Source organism: Cupressus sempervirens, chromosome 4 (assembly GCF_028749045.1).
Source record: "Cupressus sempervirens isolate cs-2001-9-10 chromosome 4, ASM2874904v1, whole genome shotgun sequence".
In the NCBI taxonomy this organism is placed as follows: Eukaryota; Viridiplantae; Streptophyta; class Pinopsida; order Cupressales; family Cupressaceae; genus Cupressus; species Cupressus sempervirens.
The window spans coordinates 647,889,829-647,912,216 of record NC_143121.1 but is presented as its reverse complement, the minus strand read 5'-3'; the positions used below and the strand labels follow the sequence as shown (position 1 = coordinate 647,912,216).

The following is a 22,388-nucleotide window of genomic DNA, read 5'->3' as shown; positions in this document are numbered from 1 at the left end:
ATTATCAATGGGTCTGCAACAACACATTTTGCTGGGTTTTGTGCTTTCATCAGCCAAAAAAAATAAACTCCTTATTCGGTGTTAAGATCTAAACAAAGAAGGATTAAATTATGCACGACACCTTTGAAAAATTGCCTTGAGAAAGTTACAAAGTTATTAAAAAGGGAGGATTCCAAATATTTAAACATTAATGGGTGAAATGACCCAATCACCAAACATAGTAAGGGGTATGGTATGCCCTTAAATATCATAAGATAGATTTATATTATATGAACTTAATGTTGATATATATTAGTTCTATTAAATTGATAACTATAATAACTAACCACATCTATATATGTTATATTAACAAATATAAGTGAGTACCAATATAGTGATAAAACTATGTTTAGTCTTATTCTTATTTTAAATTATGAAAGAAGGATTATGATGGTACCAAGGAGAAGATTGTATAAATCCAATCTAGTGGATCTTATCCCAATAGAGGGTGGGGGTCAGCGTCACGTAAATCTTGGCGAAACGGGCTTGGACCTGTAAACTTTGAGGGAGTCCATAGAAGGGAGCTAGGCAACTTGGATAACATCTATAACAATCTGATCATAAATCTAAATAATACTGTCATTTGATATTTGAATTAAATAAATATGAACATTTCTATTGATTAAATAACCATTTCTAATAATAATCCTGAAAGAGGGCATCACAGGTGAGGAGATTTTGTAGCTCCTATAAAGTGATGCATGATTTATGTGATATGTCTCAAATCTCTGTTCGTACTTGTAGTGTAGCAAATAGAATCAAAATATATAGAACCAAGCATAAATTAATTTAGTATAGATAAGATATTGTTTGGAGATTGAGCTTAATGTTTACTCACCTGATGTCATTTAAGTATAACAAACCCAAATGCCATGCAAGTGGTAAGAAGTGATTCTTTAGCTCCAATTGAACAATAATGGTTGCATGGTTTATGACATATGTCATTTATCTCGTATCTTTGTTCATACTTTTAGTCTAGCAAACCAAAACAAAAAATATACAACCAGGCATGAATAAAATAAAAACTTGCCACTTTATTCATATATCAAAATATTCAAAGGAAATATACAATATATATTCTACTAACCACTGAAATTAACATCACTGTAATGTCCCCATTTTTAGCAGGTTCTTTCAGTTGACTTGGTCAATTTGTCATCACAACCCTCGTGAGCTAACAATGGGATTTGAGGGTCTCAGTTGTGGAGTTATTAAGCATTCCAGTGGCCTATGGTGAGTTTTGGCTCTGTTTTGAGGGACTTACTATTCATAGTAAGTCAACAGTTGGTGTTTGAGTTGGAGGAGTTGAGTGATGCTCTCAGTTTTTATTTTTGTCTTTTAGTTTGGGCTCCAAGAATCTATTTTTAGCAAGTCACCCCTTCAAATTCATTCATCATTTTTCTTCATTAAGATCACTCTTTGTGTTGTCAGATTTTGATATTGATGCTTCTTCGGTCATTTTTGCAAGAAGGGTGAATTATTATTATTATTCAACTAAATATGTTGAGGTTGTTATTTTTGCTAGTATTGTATGTTGGCCACCTTAGTGTCATAGCTCATTGGAACGAAGTTGAAAAGTTTTAAATCTTGGGCACAAGAAACAATGACCTCATGTGTCAGAATATCATAATATGGTTTAAAAGGTCATTATTGGGAGCCAAAAGGAAATTAATAAATTATATTATGTGCCCAAGTATAAAGCAAAAAGACTTTAAGTGAAAGGTGTGATGTTGTAACTAAGTTGTGCAAATGAGATTATAAATATGGATCCCATTATGAGAATTAATCATCCATTTGTTTATTGATTTTATTTTATCTCTTGTGAGGGTTTTTGAGTCTTGTTTTCAATTCCCTTGCTGAAGTATAATGAATTGAATTTGAGTTATTGGATCTTTGATTTCTATATTCCTGTTGCTTGGAAGAAATCAATTGTTGTTGAGGTATAACAATTGGTGTTGGCTTCTCAATCTGTATCCGAGAAGTCTTTGTGCAAGAATCGGTTGAGATTTGCAATTCAACTGAGGGAGAATATTTCTGCATTGAAAAGCACTTGTGCTTTCTAAATAGAGCGCTGAATTGTGTATTGTTGACTGCCATTGACAGGAAATTGGGCAGCGATTCATGTCATTAGGAGCTTGCAATAAAATTATAGCCCTGTGTTTGTACTTGGGAGGCCTGCAATTGCAATTTGGAGGCTTGCACTTGCCTTTGGGAGACCTGTGTTGACAATATGAGGGCTGCAGATCACTATTTCCAGCCTGTGATCACATTCTAAGGCCTGTGATTACATTGTTCAAGGCCTGCATTTGTCTGCTGAAGTTGCAACAGCATTATCAGAAGCACAAAAAAGCAAATACATTCCAACATATCATCATATATGCAGTGATAACAGAGTTGCTTGCCAATTGTTTGACAAAATGTCAAACAACTAAATTGTGAAGAAATTTCATGTTGTTGAAGTGATAACCAGTTGGGTTTTTACAATCACAAAAGTGAATAACCAACGAACCTCCCTGACACATCCTCAGACTGAAAACCATTAAAATCAATGCAGTTGATCAATGGTTCTAACTTGTATTCATTGGACAACAATGACAGCCACCTGGATTCATAAACCTGAGTAATAATATCAAGTGATTTTGAGCATGGGCATGGTTGAATACAGTCTAATGCAGAACACCTCTACTCCTGCAAGTCAGTCTCTAAAAAATTACTCTATCCATGCAAATAACTGCCAATGGAAACCCTTCTTACGCAATGCAAACTCAAGACAAAAATAGTACCAAAATCACAGAAGATAATGTAGAAGAAACCTCATCCAATTATACTAAAAGAAGATACAGCCAGGATCCTTTTAATCATAATTAAACCGATGCAGAAAAAAAGAATCCACAATGTAAAAAGGTTATTGAACAAACAAACACACCCACACAGCACAGTCCTACCTTCAATAAACCCAGCTGGATTATTTCATAGATCGCCCTCATCACCAAAAGACTAACAACAAAAACAAAAACTGTGAAATATAAAATAAAGGACCAAAAATCACTACACCCACCACTAACAGCAGTTACAACCAAGGATTACATCACATTCTCTAAATGAATACAAAAAAAATCATTGTGTAGGTCCCAGGGGCCAGACCTGAGTCATTTTGACACAATTTTTAAGTCACTCAAAAGCCACAAATCTATAGAATTGATTGTATTTTTATCATATTTTAAAGATACATATGGCTGTTGATTGTTTTGTTCTTGTCATTTCTCCAAGTTTTTTGTAATTTGTATCCTGCATTTCCAGCTAATTTAATAAAACAAATCAATAGATGTCTTCCCTTGAAGACTATGAGAATGCTAATGTAACAATACGTTAAATACAAAGAGAAAACACTATCATTATGAAAATAATCCAGCATCAACCCATGGCACATAGAAAAAAATGGGAATTAACAAGTTCTTGAAAGTGCAGCACTTCTGGACATCTCTTCTGAGGAGAATTGTCATATTTTGTGCTGATTGTTTCAATGCCAAGCAAATAAATCTGATTTCCAGATTTGGCAAAGTCATATCCAAAATCACCACACTACTTGCCCAAAGGTGTGTCTTTTCCTCATCCCTGACATACCTTCTATTTTTTGCAAGAATACACATACAACCACAAATACTCACATAAGTGACTTAGCAGTTGGAAGAAAACCATCCTCAACAACTAAGAAACAATGACTCAGAGTGCTGAATTTTAGACACACTTGGAGAGAATGTGCACTGCTAATCTGTAAAGTTCTTGGGTCAGGCAATACTGACAATCAATTAAGTACTTTTTCTGTGATAGAATAAGGGGTTAAAAAAGAGTCTATATTTTTTGACTGGGATCAAACAGCTCTTGCTTTCCTTTTAATAGTTTCATTAGTTTTGATTGTGCTTTAAGTGGATTTGGTATAGAACAAACATTAATGTATTTATTTTTTCTAATAATGCTAGGTTCTATGATTTTTTAAATGTATCAAATATTACTGAGTTTTGTCCAGAAACTTTAACCAAATCCACACTCAAATTTAAAAACAATTTTCCAGTTTTTGGATAAGTTTGAGTCTTAACACTATGACATTGCCCATCTCTTCAATCCTTTGGAGAAATGTAGGATGTCTCCTTTCCTCAGTTATATGGCATTAAAATTGTCACGTCATCAATTGTAAGCACCTTGGATAAGGTGTACAATTTATGCTTAGTTGGCACCTAGTTTAGTGTGTTTTCATTCCTCTATGCATTATAGGACTTCCTATAGTCATTTAATTAACAGGGGCCCTTAATTATAGGCTATGTCACAAGGTTCGAGTTCAAGTTTGAGTTCAAGTTAGAGAACATTAAAATTCCGATGAAGTTCGACTTAGACAAAAAGTTCCAAAAAAATCGACATTAAGTTCGTCTTATATTTATTTTATTTCTTATTTAAAATACAAATAATAAATCTTTAAAAATGAACTGATATTATGTTAAATTCAACTATAAATAAATAAATTTTGAAACTTATTTATATTTTAATATTCTAAAACTTGAGTAAAATAATTATAACATAAATAATACATATATAAAATTTATGTACTGAAATAAATATATTATAATTTAAATATAGAAAAATTAAACCTTAATACATTTAATAAAACACGAATCAAATAATAATCTAATATATAAAGATCAATTTTTCAATTTTAAGATGAGAAATTTATTATATTTTCAATTATATCTTAAATATTTAAAATATTAAATTTTAATAAATTAACAAAAATAAAATAACAAATCTGGATGTTTTAAATGAAATTTCTTAAATTTTATTTTACGAAAAAGAAAAAATGATTATCAAGTCTAAATGTTTAAATTTAAAATTAATCTCAATATTTAATATTAAAAGTGTAGCCTAACGTTATTGATCACAAAACATAAAATTTATATGCTTATTCTCTATTATGTTTATCAAGCGATTTATTTTACTCTCAGTCACATTCACGCCATTCATCATTGAGAAGGTTATCCTAGTCTGCATTGGATACATTCTTATAGACTTAACTCTGACTTGATGGTTCAATGTGGGAGAGCGGGTTGTTGTATTTAGGTCCAGTACTATCTCCAACCATATACACAGCCAAAGATCGACATTCATAGATGAAAAAAGCACTATTAAAAAACATTCGTAGATTAAAACATGTGCAGCACTTGACCCAAAAAAACCTTAGAAAATGCATTTTTAAAAATATTTTTTATGAAAAAAGAATGTGCCCTTTTAACTGTACGAATATAGGCCAAATTTTAACGAATCTTTTAGTAGGGTTTTGAAGTTCGCCGAATTTCAAACTTCGTGGATGAAATTTGGCGAACCCTGTGACTTAGATTATAGGTGCGCTCCCTTTAAAAAATTCATTCATAAATTATCTTTGTATGCATAGGCCCTATCACCATGTGTGACCTATTTCACATGTTTCCTCTTTTGACATCCTATTTTTGTATATATATTTGCAGGATCCTTATTATTATATTAACCCTCGATAAAAATTTGAGCCATTTTTGCCTCGACAAGGATGATCTAGACGGAGCAAAGTGCACTTTTTGCTGCCCTGTTATCGGAACTCACCCTAGTCACACTAACTCGGACCCAAATTTGAATTGGAGTTGGTTATTGTGCTTTTAAGCAGGATTCTAAATTCCAAGTCAGCCTACTTCAACTCTTGAGCCCCAAACTGGCCTAAAGAGTCATAAAAGCAATGTTACCTCTCCAATTTTGGCATTCATTATCACATCCACTTCAATCCATCCATCCACTGCAATCAAGCATTGAAGGAGCAATCAAGCATTCTACTTTTCACAATGAAAAGCCCACTAGTCATTATGCAAGCATGTCTTTTATGATGTCCTTTTAGGCCTTTGTGGAGTCATGATATTGCACCAACTCTTGTGATTTCATTTCAAGAAGCACTTGTATTGTCAAGATATAAGATTTTTATCTAAAAGCATGTTTCCTTTCCTTTCATGCAATTTCGAGGTCAATTCCCAAACAGGGGTTTTCGCGAGGCAAACCCTTTTTCCCAACACTTATTTTTTGTGTGCAAGTGACAACTACCAAAGTTTTGGATCCAGATTTAGGAAGTCTTTAACTGTCTACTTTAGTTCCTGGGATGACATTAGAATTTGACAAAAGAAGAGTGACTGTCCTAGAGGGGCAAGTCCAATCGCCCCTATCTACCTAAGTTGCCCTTGACGGAGAATTTAAGCTAAGATTTCCAACACAAGTTAGTGGTTGTGTCTGCTACTTGGACCTGGTCCCAAAATTGTTGTATCAGTCTGATATGTTGAAGTTTGTAGCTGCGATAGAGATCTTTATCTCTCGAAATCTGGACATTATTACCGTTATTGTCATCTTTAGCTGAAAATGACACTTAAGTTTAATTTGTAATATTAAATGTAAATGACATGTGTCATTCACATGCATTGAGGCATGAATATTCAAAGAGTTATAATTAATTATAGGAGTTATGGGAATCTCAAGAGACCTTCGGTTATAATGTGAAAAGTCTCTCCTATTCTTATATATTCGCATCAAGCAAAGGATATTGTACACTTGAATTCTTTGATCAATAAAATGATATTTTTGTTGTGTGGCTAGGTTTTTCCCTTCATTTTAGAAGGGTTTTCCGAAGATATTTCTGGTGTTCTTTGTTTCAGTCTCGTCTCTTTCTTATTGTTGATTATCTTCATTGATTTCTGGGCTAGTTTCAACATGGTATCAAAGTCAAGTTGTATAATAACAATTAAAGAATAAGGTTTTCTTGACTATTAGCATATGTTATGTCTATGAGGAATGTCTATATATATATATATATATATATATAATGAGGACATTAGATGTGTCTTCATCTTTCCTTGTGAACCTCAATGCAGATTAGTGCATGAGATTGCAGCGATAAATTAAGAGTTTTGTATATGTCTTCATGTCCTTTAAATTAAGCAATTGTGCAATTCTGAAGAATTTCTAGTAGCGTGAGCTCTTCCTAGCTCTCTGCATGGATATTAGGAAGTATCATAAAGTATCATATGCATGTGTGGTTGTTGGTCGAGAGTCTTGTATTTGTTTGGTTTGTTTTCTTTTTTATATCTAAGCTATGCATTCCCAACAATTTCAGATGTTACCTTCAAATGAATAGTTATGTAAATCTAATGGAAAGTTGCCTTTGAATAAATTCATGTTTTGTATATTAATGGCAGTAGTGTGCGAATATGTTCATCACAAGAGTCACAAGATCATTTTTAGCCATACATTATTATCTAAGAAATTAATGTTTATGTAGTTGGAGTTTTATGGATCGTATGTTTGTATTGAATCATTACATGCGTCCAGTACCAATTTATTCTGTGTTTTCTTCAAACAATGATCATCATCATGTGTCACATATATATTTTTGCAAAGTTTTGTTTTGGCAATGAGATACAAGAAGATATCTATATGATCGATGGACAGTGATTCTACATCATTCATCCAAGGATTCTGGTCGAAAAAGGAATTGATGGCTTTTCTCCTCAGGAGGGGACGAAGCAGTTGAGGCATTCACAAGTTGATCTCTTCCATTTACACGCCTTCATACAATCGTCCCCTACAGTTTATTGATCTATGCAGTATATAGAATCCTAAACATGTAGGAAATAGTTGACAACATCAGGCAAGTCCAGACAACAAAATTGGCTTGATCTCTTTTAGTGTGAACAATGTGAGGCTTTATTTAGATTCTGCAAAGCAAAGAGAAAATGGTAGGGTTTCGGAAGATTTTAAGCACCAGGAAATTGAGGGGCCAATCATAGAGAGAGACATGTCTATTCTTGCAAATGAAGTGAGGGAGGAGGCAAAGTAGTTGAGGAAACGCATGCATGATCTGAGTAGAGGCTTGTTGCTTCTTGGAGTGGCACAACTGTCATGCGGGGCATGGCTCCACTGGGTTATGAAAGTCTCGCCTTTTTCTGAAATATCTGTACAAAGCTTCTTTGCTTTTGCATTTCCCTTCAAATTTGCATATCTGGTGAGACAAGCGCTCAAGTCCATGAGCTTTTTCACCAAAATGGAGGAGCAGAAGTGCTTGCAAATACTAACCCTAATGCTGCAAGCTACGAAAGGGACGAGCGCCCTGTTCCAGCGAGTGAATACTGTTGTCATACTTAATGTTGCACGCATCTCCATGGGTCTCTAGGCAAATCAATGGCTATTAAGCAGAAGCAGATCAACCTAAACCCTGAATTTCATGATGCTATGTACGTCTAGAGCTGGATATAGCCAAGAAGGCATCATGTTATCTGACAGCGAAGAGGAGAGAGCGTTGGATTCATGCTATGCATGTGACAATAAAAGAGCTATTTGCACCAGTATACTCTAGAGATTTGGGCTAGATCAGCTCCATCACCAAAATCAGGAATTTTGAGGATAGGTTTTGTTTATAATTTTTATATAGCTGGTAAGAATGTTTTCTTTTCAGTATTCATCTCCTTATATGCTAGATTGGTTTACTAATCTCCCTTCATTGCAGGATGCAACAAGAAAAGCAATGATTAAGAGGGAGATGATTTAGCTCCAAAGGGAGGCCTCATAATTAAGAGGGAATGTTTATGTAATTCCCTTCATTGTCATATATGCTTGTGATGCTTATGGTATTTGTAAAATTTCACTTAAATGGAACTAAGTCTTATTTTGTTATGCATATTTCTATTCTTGTGTGAATAAATGAGATTGTAAGATCAGCTATGATAACTCTTTCATTGTGCGATAGTGAACATCATGTTCACAGATCCATGATGTCATTATGTTGAGAGATTTCGTGATGGGAGTTTGATGTCATGTTGAGATTTTCCATGACAGTTCACATTGAGAGAGTTTGTGATTAAAAACTTAGCTGTGAGCCTTACAAATCTTTCATGTTGAGTGATTCCATGATTATGGTTGATTGGTTCAAATCTTTCATGTTGAGTGATTCCATGATTATGGTTGATTGGTTCAAATCTTTCATGCTGAGTGATTCCATGATTATGAGTAATTGTTTCATGTTGAGTGATTCCATGATTATGAGTAAATGTTTCAGGTTTATCATGAGTAAATTATTCTCTTACTATTATAAGAGAATCTAGTTATGCTTCTTGCAGGATTTTTATATCGAGTGACTTCATGAAATCTTATAAGATCTATATTATGTGCTTGATCAGCTAAAGATCTCTCTCTGGCTAAGAGGGAGTGTTGAAGTTTGTAGCTACGATAGAGATCTTTATCTCTCGAAATCTGGATGTTATTACCGTTAGCTGAAAATGACACTTAAGTTTAATTTGTAATATTAAATGTAAATGACGTGTCATTCACATGCATTGAGGCATGAATATTCAAAGAGTTATAATTAATCATAGGAGTTATGGGAATCTCAAGAGACCTTTGGTTATAATGTGAACAGTCTCTCCTATTGCTATATATTCACATCAAGCAAAGGATATTGTACACTTGAATTCTTTGATTAATAAAACAATTTATTTATTTTTGTGGCTGGGTTTTTCCTTTCATTCTCAAAGGGTTTTCCCAAGATATTTCTGGTGTAATTTGTTTCAGTCTTGTCTCTTTCTTATTGCTGATTATCTTCATTGATTTCTGGGCTCTAGTTTCAACACGATAACTGTCTCTGTTTTGCAGAAAGCTCCTTCTCTCTCTTCTTGATCCTAGATCTTGCATTTCATCATTTCATTTACACATTCAACAATCCACATAGCGAAAGGAAACCCATACATCCATTCAGCACATGAGTCTTCTCAATTCACCCATACATACATGCATACATACACAATTCTCAAATTTGGAAAAAATTGTTTTAAGACTGATCAATATATTTTTGCTTGCTATTATTATTTGTTCCATGGATAATCTTAAATAATTTAAGCAAATACACACTCGTACTCACATGCAATAGGTTGTCTCATTGGAATTAGTTAAAAACTACATCTCCAATTTAACATAAAATACTCATTAGGTTGTAGTAGAGCAGGCTTTGAGGAGCAACATACAGCTGAACGCATAAATGAAAAGAAATAAGCATAAAAAATAAAGATAAAAAATGTATAATCTAAGGATAGTTTGTTTTTCAATGTTCGGTAGAAAAATGAATTTTAAAAGAACAGAATGCCAAAAGTTCAACTGTATTTGTTGACCTTGTTTTGTTTCATATTAAACCTTTCCAGATAAGCTGTCCAGAAAACTCAAGAGTTTATTTAATCGTGGATATAATTATTCACTTAGAAATTCAACACAGTTAAGTCATCTTATGTCTTTTTAATCTAAGTTGCCGCTTTGGGTTCGGAGACGGGTTCAAATTTAGGTATGGGTTTGTGGGTTTGGGCAAAAAGAAAATTTCCATTTGGGTTCGTAGGGGGCTTCATGTGTGTGTGTGTGCGCGTGTGTGCGCGAGTGCGCATACAACAAAATAAGAGAAACATACATAATTGCAAAACTAAATCATTTCATGATATGAATATATGTTGCTTGATCATTGACCATTGCCAAATGTCAAAGATAAACATTAGATACTCGTTCATTAATCTGTGTTCACGATTGTAAAGAAAATCATATGTTGAATTACTGAATTGCAATATGAAATTTCAAAACATAGACTAGTTCATCAAATAATAATGTTTGAAACAAAATGATAATAGTGACAAGTGTTAATAGTTTAGCAGTGTATCAAGGCCCTTCAAGGATCAAATGGGTCATAAAAAAATGAGGGATCAATGGGTTCATCCCCGGCTGCAACTAAAGTTTTTAAGATACTTTTTGGCCTCATGGATCGTGGGTTCTTGCAGGTCCTCTAACATCCACGTAGGGTTTGCGTAGGTCCTTGCCAAAGCCCCGCAAGTCCATGGCGAGTCCTCACCATAGACTGTGGGTCTGTGCAAGTCCCATAGCCTATGGTGCGGACCCGCCACACACCTAGCTCGAATCCAAACCCATGACAAACCTAGACACGGACCCATAGTCCATGGTTTTTGACTTCATGGGCCGTGGGTTCTTGCGGGTCCTCTGGGATCCACACAAGGTCTGCCTAGGTCCTTGCCAAAGCCCCCCAGGTACGTGGCAAGTCTGCACAAGTCCCATAGTTCGTGGTGCGGACCCACCACAAACCTAGCCCAAATCCGAACCTATGAGGAACCTAGACATGGACCCTACACGGACCCAAACCGAATCCAAATGCACGACAAACCCAAACCCGCACCTAGCTAGCAAGTTCCGAGCCCTGAAACTCACAATTCTTTTCTATGCAAGGCAAGTGCTTTTCTCTAAAAAAAGACGCTTTAAAACTAAAATCAGAAAATGTGAATTCAAATGTTGTAGTTTTAGAATGAGATCTTTCTAGGGGTGAATCCAAATAAAGTTCTCAAAAAACTCCAATGATTCTCTTTGTAAAGTTCTCAAAAAATCTAATAATTCCCTTCATAAAGTTCTCGCAGACTTCTGATGGTTCTCTTCAGAGTTTTACTTTGAATTTTTCAAGAATTAAGTGGTTTAGTAGTCTTCTCATGGTTCTCTTCACAGTTTTACTTCAAATTTTTCAGGAATTATGTTGTTTAGTATCCATGGAAATTTAAGAAAATCATACAACACTATAACAAAAGAAAACCATAATAAGATATCTGTTGTCTAGAAATTATGTGACCTTTATCCAAAGCACTGTAAATCTCTTCTGCAGCCACGCGTGAAGCACCCACCTGCAACATTTTTAAACTTCAACATTATGCTTATGTTTATAGATTATACCATCATCTTCTCTAGTAACATATTAATCTTTATGACAATTCAATTGCATTCTATCATAATTCCCAATTTATTGTTATTTTCTAATTCCACACTTTTAACTCATTGCACAAACAACTTAACTTTACTTCTTATGGTTTTGATTATTCCCATATTCCCTACACATCTGTTTTCCCATTTGTATGACACACAGAATGTTATCCTTCTGTGCATATTTTGAAACCAAAGAATGCTATTGCAAGAATTAAATCACCATAAAAGAGAATAAATATTTCCTACAAATTATGCGGTTAAAGGAAAGATGAATACAGTTCCAATTTTGAAGAATCCATCAACTGCTCGATTAAGTAAGGGATGGCCCATATCCACAAACACACCAACAGTGGGTGAATTGAGGTTGGCAGAAATTCTTCCTTGTGGCATCTTGTCGAGTACCCTGCCAAAATAAAATTATAAAAAATGTAACTATGATCTGTCAGGATTTCACGCTTACAACATGCAAACCGAAATCACCCAACTGATTTGTCTTGGAGCCTCTCAGCATGCAGCAGCAAAAACTAGTTCAGAATACAATGCCAAATGTAATATTCTAAAGATAATTAAATAAACATTTCAGAAATCATATACTACAATATTCAACTGCCAAACATTTTAACAAGGAGGAGATGATTTCCTGTACCCACCATACTCCCAAATAATCTTAACTCTCTTTTCATTCAAAAATATTGTCTCCTTCACTCTGCTGGGACCATTCTTAAAATTTATTAATTGAACTCTCTCTCTCTTTCTGAGTAAAAAAAGTTTAGGCTCTATCAGCAATTCCTTTTTCATGTGATAGGCCTTTTCCAAGATTATCTTGCAATTGGGTATTTTACTCTTTTGAATTTACCTCTCTTGTTAGCTTTTCTCACTTTTTAGATCTAACTTTAGATTTAGATTTGGTTTTTTTTAACTTTAGTTACTCAAGTCCTTTAAGTAATTTGGACTGCCTTTTTTTCCTATTTCTTGTTTTGAATAAGAATTTGGGATGAGATTCTTACTGGAAAGTCGGGCCATGACTCAAACCTGTGTCAGCCATAGTAAACTCCCTAAGATTGGAGTTAACGTGTTACACAGGAAGAGATGATGTCTTTGAGGACCCAGGCTATGATTCAAACCTATGCCAGCTCAGTAAAATCCGTAGGATTACAATTGGACCCCTGTACGCTTGACTCCCACGAATCTATTTTGTTCATCTGAAAACATTTAAATATTTTTTTATTTCTCAAATTAATCTGACCAACCCTTATAATTAAATTGAAATAACATATCATCTGAAGTGAACACACCGATTGATCCAACCCCACTTCATAATATTACATACTATGTATTGTTTTATATCACGTGCGCCTGCGGTTAAATCTATTTTACTAATTTTCCTAGTGGCCTGTGAAGAAGAATTTATCTAAAACTATATGAATAGCTATTTTTTGCGATGCTCAAAACGCGAATTGGAAGTTCAACAGCCATGAAACCGTCCAGTACATTAAGAATGCACCAGACCCAGTTACAAATAATCTGAAGTCTACCCCATAACCGTAAAAATAGATGATCGCAAAGCTGACAGAAAAATGCCCAATGCAATGCATAAAATGAGCATTGACAACTTCTATACAAAACCCGCTGATGTCAAAATGGGTACAGATAACTTTTTTAGTCGATCTTACATATGGATCTTAGCAAACCGGAAACCCCGCATAGGGGATAACAAGAAATGATTGATGACAGTTTCAATTCAAAATCCACTATTCTGAATTGGGTACGGACACTTTTAGCCGGTCCCTTAAAAATCTCGGCTGACCGGCAACTGCCCTAACGCAATAACACGAAATGGGTTTTGGCAGTTTTGATTCATGGCCCGTTGATCTCAAATGCACAGAGAGAAGCACAATTTTAACTTAAGCAAGTTTCATTCCAAATAAATATAAAATAAGTGCATGCTTCAGTGAAAAACATATTCACTAAACTGTATAGACAGTGAATCTACGCAACAATCTAGCTGAAATCAAAGGGAGAAAACCGAGGAAAATTTACACTTACCCAGTCAGGAGCAAAATAAGCAGGTGAGGAGATCTGTGGGGCTACTCAATAATAATTGTCAGAAAAAAAACATGAGATGGCCTCAACGAAATGATGGAGATTGTAAAAGTATGACAAATTTTCAGTGGAGCGGTTTCTAAGGAGGGAAGATTCTACAACAAAACCAGATCCTACATTGACGCTCGATTTTGAGGTTTTTTATTTTCCTTCGTGATGCCACCTCGGACTACGTCTATTTCTGGCATATGCAGGTAAGAATCATTTCCAGGTGGGGTATTCGAGATTCAGATTTTTTAGGAGCACGAGGCGGCGTGTTGGAGTGCGTGGTGTCTTTTTCTGGCAATGCTTCTCGTATCAAATGCATGAAAACTCTTAAACGGTGTTAATTGAAGAAAATGACGCTTGAATTAAGTCCAATTCGCAGATGTCTATTTCGAAGTTCTTGTTGAGTCGTACGAATAAATTAGAACTAATTATATTTTTCTCTAATAAGATTATTTTAGGGGAGAGGAGTCATATGCCATAACTTAATATTGGGGTCCATGTGAGATGCAGCATCTTACAAACAATTTTTTAACTTTTCATATTTGGGAGTCTGATTGGCAATCTGAAATCAAAAGTTACTTGGAAATGTTTTTTCATGTAGTCCAACATGATTGGTGTGACATAGGCAAAACTTGTCATTTTGGACCTGGGATAAGCACGGTCTCAGAGGTGATCATGAAAATATCACCTTGAGTACATGATATGGTGGATGCATGGCATATTGTCGTCACTCAACCTATCAACCACCTGACTACCAATATTTTTCATTTCCAGCGTGTCAATAACTATAATTTCCCTTAATGGGTTTATATTTCCCAACACAATTCCCTTCAATATGCCTTCTTTTTTGTTGATTGAGACACCTAACATTACTTTTTATTTCCACTTGTGTTGGAGTCTTCTTTTAGTAGGGAGCCACAACATGCTCGACAAAAAACCCTACAAAGTCAAAATATCGCCATTACATGCTCGTGAACAAACCACCATCTACTTCGACTTTGCAAGTATATGCATGGATGTTTCCCATTTTTAAATTTTCTTGCTCCCTTCTTTTCCACTTTCCCATGACTAGATACTAAGACTTATGTTCTTTTTGTTTGCTATTGCTTTTGGTTACAGGTCAAAGCTTTGAATTCCTTCACAATGCTCAAGATTTTGAGGTCAAGGAGGTAGATGAGGATGAGGAGTTGTGGGAGGAGCTATAGGAGCTTGTATATCATTTGGTCTTTGACAAAGGTGAGGATAACTCTCCTCAATGAGGCCACCTCTCGTCATTGGGCCCATTTAAATCTGTGTTTTTTGGTTTCCTTGATTATTTCACTAACACATTCCTCCATTGTCTATTATTTTGCATGTGTTCAATTTGAAATGGCATTTGTGTGTTACATTTTGTTTTTTAACATGATTTACTGTGTTCATTAACATTTTTTTGTCAGTACAAGCAATTGCCCTATCATTTTATTAATTAATATTTAATTACACATTATTTTCCATGTTCGAAGTATGAGTACTAGGGGAAAAATGAGGAAGAAAACCCTTAGTGTAGCCCAAGATGAAACATCATATTCAAGAGTACAATTGCCCCATTTTTAGATAGGAGACTTGAGAAGGCATACCTTTTATTTACATATTGATTCAAAAAGTACTAGGTTTCTTATTACGTCACACATTGTCCCATGTTGTAGAGTTAAGAAGGCATTGTAATGTCTCGCCCAACTGATCCTTAGAACAAGGATGAAATATAAGCAAGATAAAAAAAAATTACAAGTATGAGAGCACAAGACAACCATCATACGTGGATCATAAAGATTGCAACAAAAGACTAACCAACAACCAACCACGAAATATCTCCAAGTGTCACCACTGACCAAAAACATTAACAAGAAAACAAAAGAGATCAACTGAGTTGAAAGACAAAAGCTGACTCCTGAAAATTGGCTAAGTCTGAAATCTTAAAGCCTTGAAATTTGGCTAAGTCTGAATTTCTGAAGCCCTGATATTTCCTAGAATCTTGATCTTAGCTCGTAGAGATTTGGAACCTATCTCAAAAGACTCATCCCATATATTAAAATATATCTTAAGTATAATCAACTTATACTTAAACTTATACTTGAGATATATTTTAAACCCTTAGGAAATCAGTTTTCAACTAGGAAGGTGTAAAACCTAAAAGGGTGTCCAAAACCAACGTCCAAACTTTTCTCTAACAAGCCTAGATAGCCCATGTTTTTTGTGTGAGGCCCACAGACTGCCAGTTTTTGCGCGAAGATGGGCAGCATGCCCCGCAAGGATGTGTACCATGTCATGCAAGAAAGTACCTTTCCAACAACATAAAGTAGTGTTGGGTTTTGCGCAAAGAAGTGCAAAGTTGTGCAAAGAAACCCAACACGCCACGCGAGGACTTGCATTCTTGCGCAAGAAACTGCAACTTTGCACAAGAATCCAAAACATCAAGCTAGAAAACAATAAAGGAAGAAAAACTAGAAAAAGAATTCCTCCACACCAAGGAGTACCAAATCCACTTTTTGAGGCAAGAACACTCGAACCATATCTGAAAGACAGAACGCTAGAAATAACATCTAACCATCTAATCATACAGCAAAGGAAAAGAATAGAAGGGAAACATCGCATAATACTGAAAGCAACATCACAATGAACAAAATTAACATCGCAATGAGTATTACAAACAAACTAAATACGAGATTCCCCCCAACCGTCAATAGCATCATAAGACCATCATGGGCCCTAGCCATCCTCGACGCGTAATGTCCCAAGCCACCAATCAAATCGTCGGTACTATCATAATAGGGATGTCACTACTATAACATGCTACAACATATGCATAAAGAAATCTAACATGCTAGAAGTAAAGCATAAGATAATCCTACAAGTGGATAACATCACATATCACATGCTAATCATCATAATAAGGAAATGTGTCAAATCTAACATCATCTAAACATGATATACAAGCATTCCAATGAAAGCATAAATCACAATAAAGCATACTCCGGAACCTGAAGTACCAAGTGAAAACATCCAGCAATGGTCGCGCTAGAACAATAGATCATCTCTGTACACCGATCCCTAGCAGTGGTATAGGTAGCTACGCCTCCCAACCACATGGCACCCATAGGTCCACAACCGTCGTGCTGATGGAGATAATGATCCAACCACAACCACACACAAAGCAACACATCCATGGCTAACACACACGCCAGGTAGTATGATGACTGAATTCAAAACATAGACAATGCATAAACTACAGGTCCTGGTCAAACACTCGATGGGCTACTAAGTAGGGATTGACATCATGGAGAGTCGATTGGCATCGACAAGCCCAAGCTGGTATTGGCAGCTCTCCACTTCCCAACAGAAGGAGCACATCCTGAATCATTTTTATTATCTTTACGTTTTATTACCACCCAATGTTTAAGTTTAGTTATCACTTGTTTACAAAGCTTCTACATGCCAACCCTTGGGAAATAGACACCGAGCTGTGGAGTTAGAAGCCCCCTCCATATGGTACCCTACCCTACCCATGCTCATCCAATGATGAGTGCCTATAGGTATGCAAATTCTCAACCCAACCCCAATGATCAAAACTTTTGAAAGTACCACGGAAGATCAGGCCTCACAAGTCACCCAATAGATGTACGCACACATACTCATGTGTAGCACACCACCATCACGAAGATCATAGCACAAGGACTAGATGAGAATACAATGCAGAAAATCACTCAATTGAAAACAAACTCGAGAGGATGGATGCAACACGCATCCCAATGCAAAAAAAAAGTACAATAAAGGTCTAACTGACATCCAAATGGATAACTAGGTCCACGACCCAACTCATGCCAAGAAAAACTGAGAAAATTGGGCAACACACAAAACAAGGTAAAAAAATTTCAAAAATTGGAAAAATTCCAAAATTAAAACCCATTTGACCTTTGGGTACAAAACCCCTAAAAATCAAATAATAAATGAGTTTGGACATCATATGCAAAAATAACCAGCATAATGGCTCAAAACCCCAAACCCCCATCTCGAAAATAGGGAAAACGTTTATACCCAACAAATTGGGCAAAACCAACAAACAGAAATAGAGGGGAACACTAGTTCTCAGCCTCCTAACATATTGCTACAAGAAACAAAAGCTAAAACAAAGTAAAAACAACAAAAGGGGAAGGCCCTACCTAGTAGCAAAAGGGCATAAATTGAAACTCATTGAATAAAATAAATAATCCGTCGAAACTATTGAAAGTGACAGTAAAGAAAGAACTCCCTGAGCTAAATCCAATGAGATGTGGAGATAAAAGCCCCCCTTCATATGCTACCCTACCCTACCCATGCTCATCCAATGATGAGTACCCATAGGCATGCAAATTCCCAACCTAACACCAATGATCAAAACTTTCAGAAGTACCACGAAAGATCAAGCCTTGCAAGTTACCCAATAGATGTATGTGCATGTACTCGTGTGTGGTGCACCACCATCACAAAGATCATAAGGGTTGGATGAGAAAATAATGCAAAAAGTCACTTAACTGAAAACAGACTCGAGAGGACAAATGCAACACGCATCCTAATGCAAAAAAAATGTAATAAAGGTCCAACCAACATCCAAATGGATAATCTAGGTCCACAACCCAACTCATGCTAAGAAAACCTGAGAAAATTGGGCAGCACACAAAATGAGGTAAAAACTCTAAAAATTGGAAAAAAATCCAAAATTAAAACCCATTTGACTTTGGGTACAAAAACCCCAAAAATCTAATAGTAAATGAGCTCGAGCACCATATACAAAAATGACCAGCATAATGGCTCAAAACCTCAAACCCCCATCTCGAAAATAAGAAAAATGTTTGTATCTGACCAACCATGTAGAACCAACAAATAGAAATGAAGGGGAACACTAGTTCTCAACCTCCTAACATATTGCTACACGACCCAACTCATGCTAAGAAAACCTGAGAAAATTGGGCAGCACACAAAATGAGGTAAAAACTCTAAAAATTGGAAAAAATCCAAAATTAAAACCCATTTGACTTTGGGTACAAAAACCCCAAAAACCTAATAGTAAATGAGCTCGAACACCGTATACAAAAATGACCAGCATAATGGCTCAAAACCTCAAACCCCCATCTTGAAAATAAGGAAAATGTTTGTACCTGACCAACCGTGTAGAACCAACAAATAGAAATGAAGGGGAACACTAGTTCTCAACCTCCTAACATATTGCTACAAGAAACAAAAGCTGAAATGGAGCAAAAACAACAAAAGGGGAAGGCCCTACTTGGTAGAAAAAGGGCAGAAACTAAAACCCATAGAATAAAATAAATAATCCGTCGAAACTACTAAAACTAACGGCAAAGAAAGAACTCCCCAAGTTCAATCCAATGAGACTGATCTCACCAAAAACCCACGCTCACAGCTCCTAGAATGAACAAAAATCAAATCCTTTAGAAGAGGATTCTCAAAAGAGCTCTCAAATTTCTTTTTAAAAAGGTTAGAAGTCCATAATAAAATCACTTTTTCAATACTTATTCACTTTTCGAGTGAATAGTTGATTAAGGAAAATAACCAACTAGAGTAGCTAGAATCCGAATCGACCCAAACAAAAATAGGTTATTTTTTGTAACAAGAATTCACTTAAGGCAAAGCTACCAGAAATGAAATTCAAAAAGATTTAAAATCCGAAAACCCAAAATCACAAAAAAACCACTTAACACTTTCACAACAGAGAAAACTTCTAAATGCACAGACACACTCACTGGTCTAATCACATAATGCAGATGAGTTTGGATTTACTAATCACTGAAAGGTTTTAATTTAAAATAATTAAATAAGGATACATCGACCATACAGGGACGACATTGGTAAAATATGAATGGTTGCATCTCTAACTCCATGTGCCACTGCCAGGGAATAATTCCTGCACACTAAAGCACATGAGCAAGTGCAATTGCATAATAATATCATAGCCAAAGAAAAATACATTAAATAACTAATTAATCCATTTACATCACTCACATTCACATAAAGTGCAAAGAACAAGAATGAAGTAAATAACCATAGCATAAAATCCAGCTCATAACATAATCAACAAATATCTCCAATAAACCATATAACCAGATATCATCATAGATCTACCATCATCTCAAAATAGCATCAACATGCAAATATGATAGACTGAACAGTGTAGCAGTAAAGCATCTATGGTAATAAATCAAAGTCTAACATCTGACCCTCTGGTCATCTCAAAGTACAAATAACAATCCGAGTATCAAGTATCTCTCGAATCAAAATAAATAAGGTACAGACTACAAACATTAGAGGCACCACATCCTCCCCCACTAGCATAGGCTTACTCCTGGAAGCCAACAAAAAGATAGGGATACAATCCCCTCAGTCGTGTAGCATCCTCCCAAGTCGCAGAGGTCTCATCACTTAGGTCCCATTGGACCCTCACCTGCTCTATGTCCCAACCTTGTAAGGTCAACTTCTATTGTTGTAGGATACGAATGGGCTCCAATGTAAGCTGCCCATCCACTACCTACAAAGCATCCCAATCAAGAACATGGGTCACATCTAGAATATACTACCTCAAAAAAAAAAACACGAAAAACATCATGGATGCATGATAGGCTAGGTGGCAACGCTAGTCGATAAGCAATAGGACCGATCCTCTCAAGGATCTCAAAAGGTTTGAAAAAATGTGGTGCCAACTTGGAGCCTTTCCCATAATGGATGGGACTCTTCCTTGGATGCACTCTCAAAAAGACCCTGTCACCAATAGAAAAGTGACAATCCAACCTATCGGCATCTACATACTTCTTTTGCCTGTCCTGAGTAGTAACCAAATGCTCCCTAATGCGAACAACCTACTGCTCCATATCTTGAAGCATATCTGGACCCAAAAGAACTCAGTCCTATAAGCGATCCCAACTCAAAGGGGTATGACATGGTCTACCATACAAGGCCTGAAAAGGTGACACACCAAGAGAACTATGATACTCGTTGTTATATGCAAACTCAACAAGGTACAAATAGTCATCCCACTTCACTTGCCTATCCATAACATACATGTGAAGCATATCCTCTAGAACCTAATTCACTCTCTTAGTGTGACCATCAGTCTCTGGGTGATAAGTCAAATTGAAATTGAGTTGCGCACCCAAAGCATGCTGGAGAGACGTCCATAATGCAAAAATAAATAGTGGATCTCTATCTGAAATAATTCGAGAAGGAATCCCATGCAAATAAACAATATCCTCCAAGAAAACGTGCCCTACAAAAGAAGTTGTGTAGGATGCTCTCATGGGTGAAAAATGTGCTACCTTGGACAACTTGTCCACTATCCCCATGACACAATCATGTCTTTGTGATAACATAGTCAACCCTGGATAAAATCAATGGATATCATATCCCACTTCCACTCTGGAATGGTATGTGGCTGCAAAAGATCCATTAGATGCTAATGCTCTGCCTTCACTCTCTGGCACTCAAGACATCTAGCAACAAAATCACCAACATCATGCCTCATCCCTACCCAAAAGTACAACTATCTGAGATTAGTATGCATCTTCTTAACTCAAAGATATGAGGAATACGGTGCATGATGTGCTTCTAACGAAACCAAGGTACAAAGATCACCCGACACAGGTAGATAGATACTCCCCATGTGACGCAATAGTCCATTGGACTCAAGCACATAACCTAAAAATCTCCCCTCCACAGTATGTTCGGACTCGACCTCTACCCTCACCTCTTGATACCAAGTGTCACTAGGCAAAGCCTCCAAGATACAACCTTACAAATTCACTCCTAGTGACATCATTGATAGCTCATGTCACCTCCTACTCAAGGTATTTGTAATGACATTCTCCTTCCCTTTAATGTAATGAACATCAAAGTCATACTCACACAAGAACTCCATCCAACAGTGATGTTGTGCATTCAGGTTTGGCTAAGTAAAAATATACTGCAAGCTCCTATGATCACTATGCAACTCAAACCTATGTCTCAAAAGAAAATGCCTCCAATGAACAAGGGCATGCACTATGGCTCTGAGTTCCAAATCATGAGTGGGGTAGTTAAGCTCATGGTCCTTGAGTTTTCTAGACTCATATGCAATCACTCGACCATCTCGCATCAACACCTCACCCATGCCTTCCAATGAAGCATCTATGCAAACCATGAAATCACCTATAGGATTAGGCACTACAAGGACTAGTGCATTGGTCAAACACTCCTTAAGAGCATTAAATGCTACCTCGCACTGGTCTGACCAAACATACCTCTTCCCTTTCCTCTGAAGAGAAGTGATGGGATGAGCTAATCGTGAGAAATCCTTCACAAAGCAATGGTAGTAACCCACCAATCCCATGAAACTACAAACTTCTAAGACATTA

General features: G+C 36.1%; 1 protein-coding gene across 1 annotated transcript in view; it reads right to left on the bottom strand.

The window, feature by feature from the left end:
- The window catches only part of LOC149562897 (outer envelope pore protein 16, chloroplastic-like), a 39,681-nt gene extending 25,503 nt beyond the window's left edge, over window positions 1-14,178 (bottom strand). The window contains exons 1-3 of the mRNA XM_089826347.1: window positions 13,930-14,178; window positions 12,160-12,286; window positions 11,753-11,804 (exon numbers count right to left, since the gene is read on the bottom strand). Of these exons, the coding sequence (XP_089682473.1) occupies window positions 11,753-11,804; window positions 12,160-12,273 (166 nt within the window). The 5' untranslated portion in view covers window positions 12,274-12,286; window positions 13,930-14,178. The remainder of the gene's footprint in view (window positions 1-11,752; window positions 11,805-12,159; window positions 12,287-13,929) is intronic.
- Between the last annotated feature and the right edge of the window lie 8,210 nt (window positions 14,179-22,388).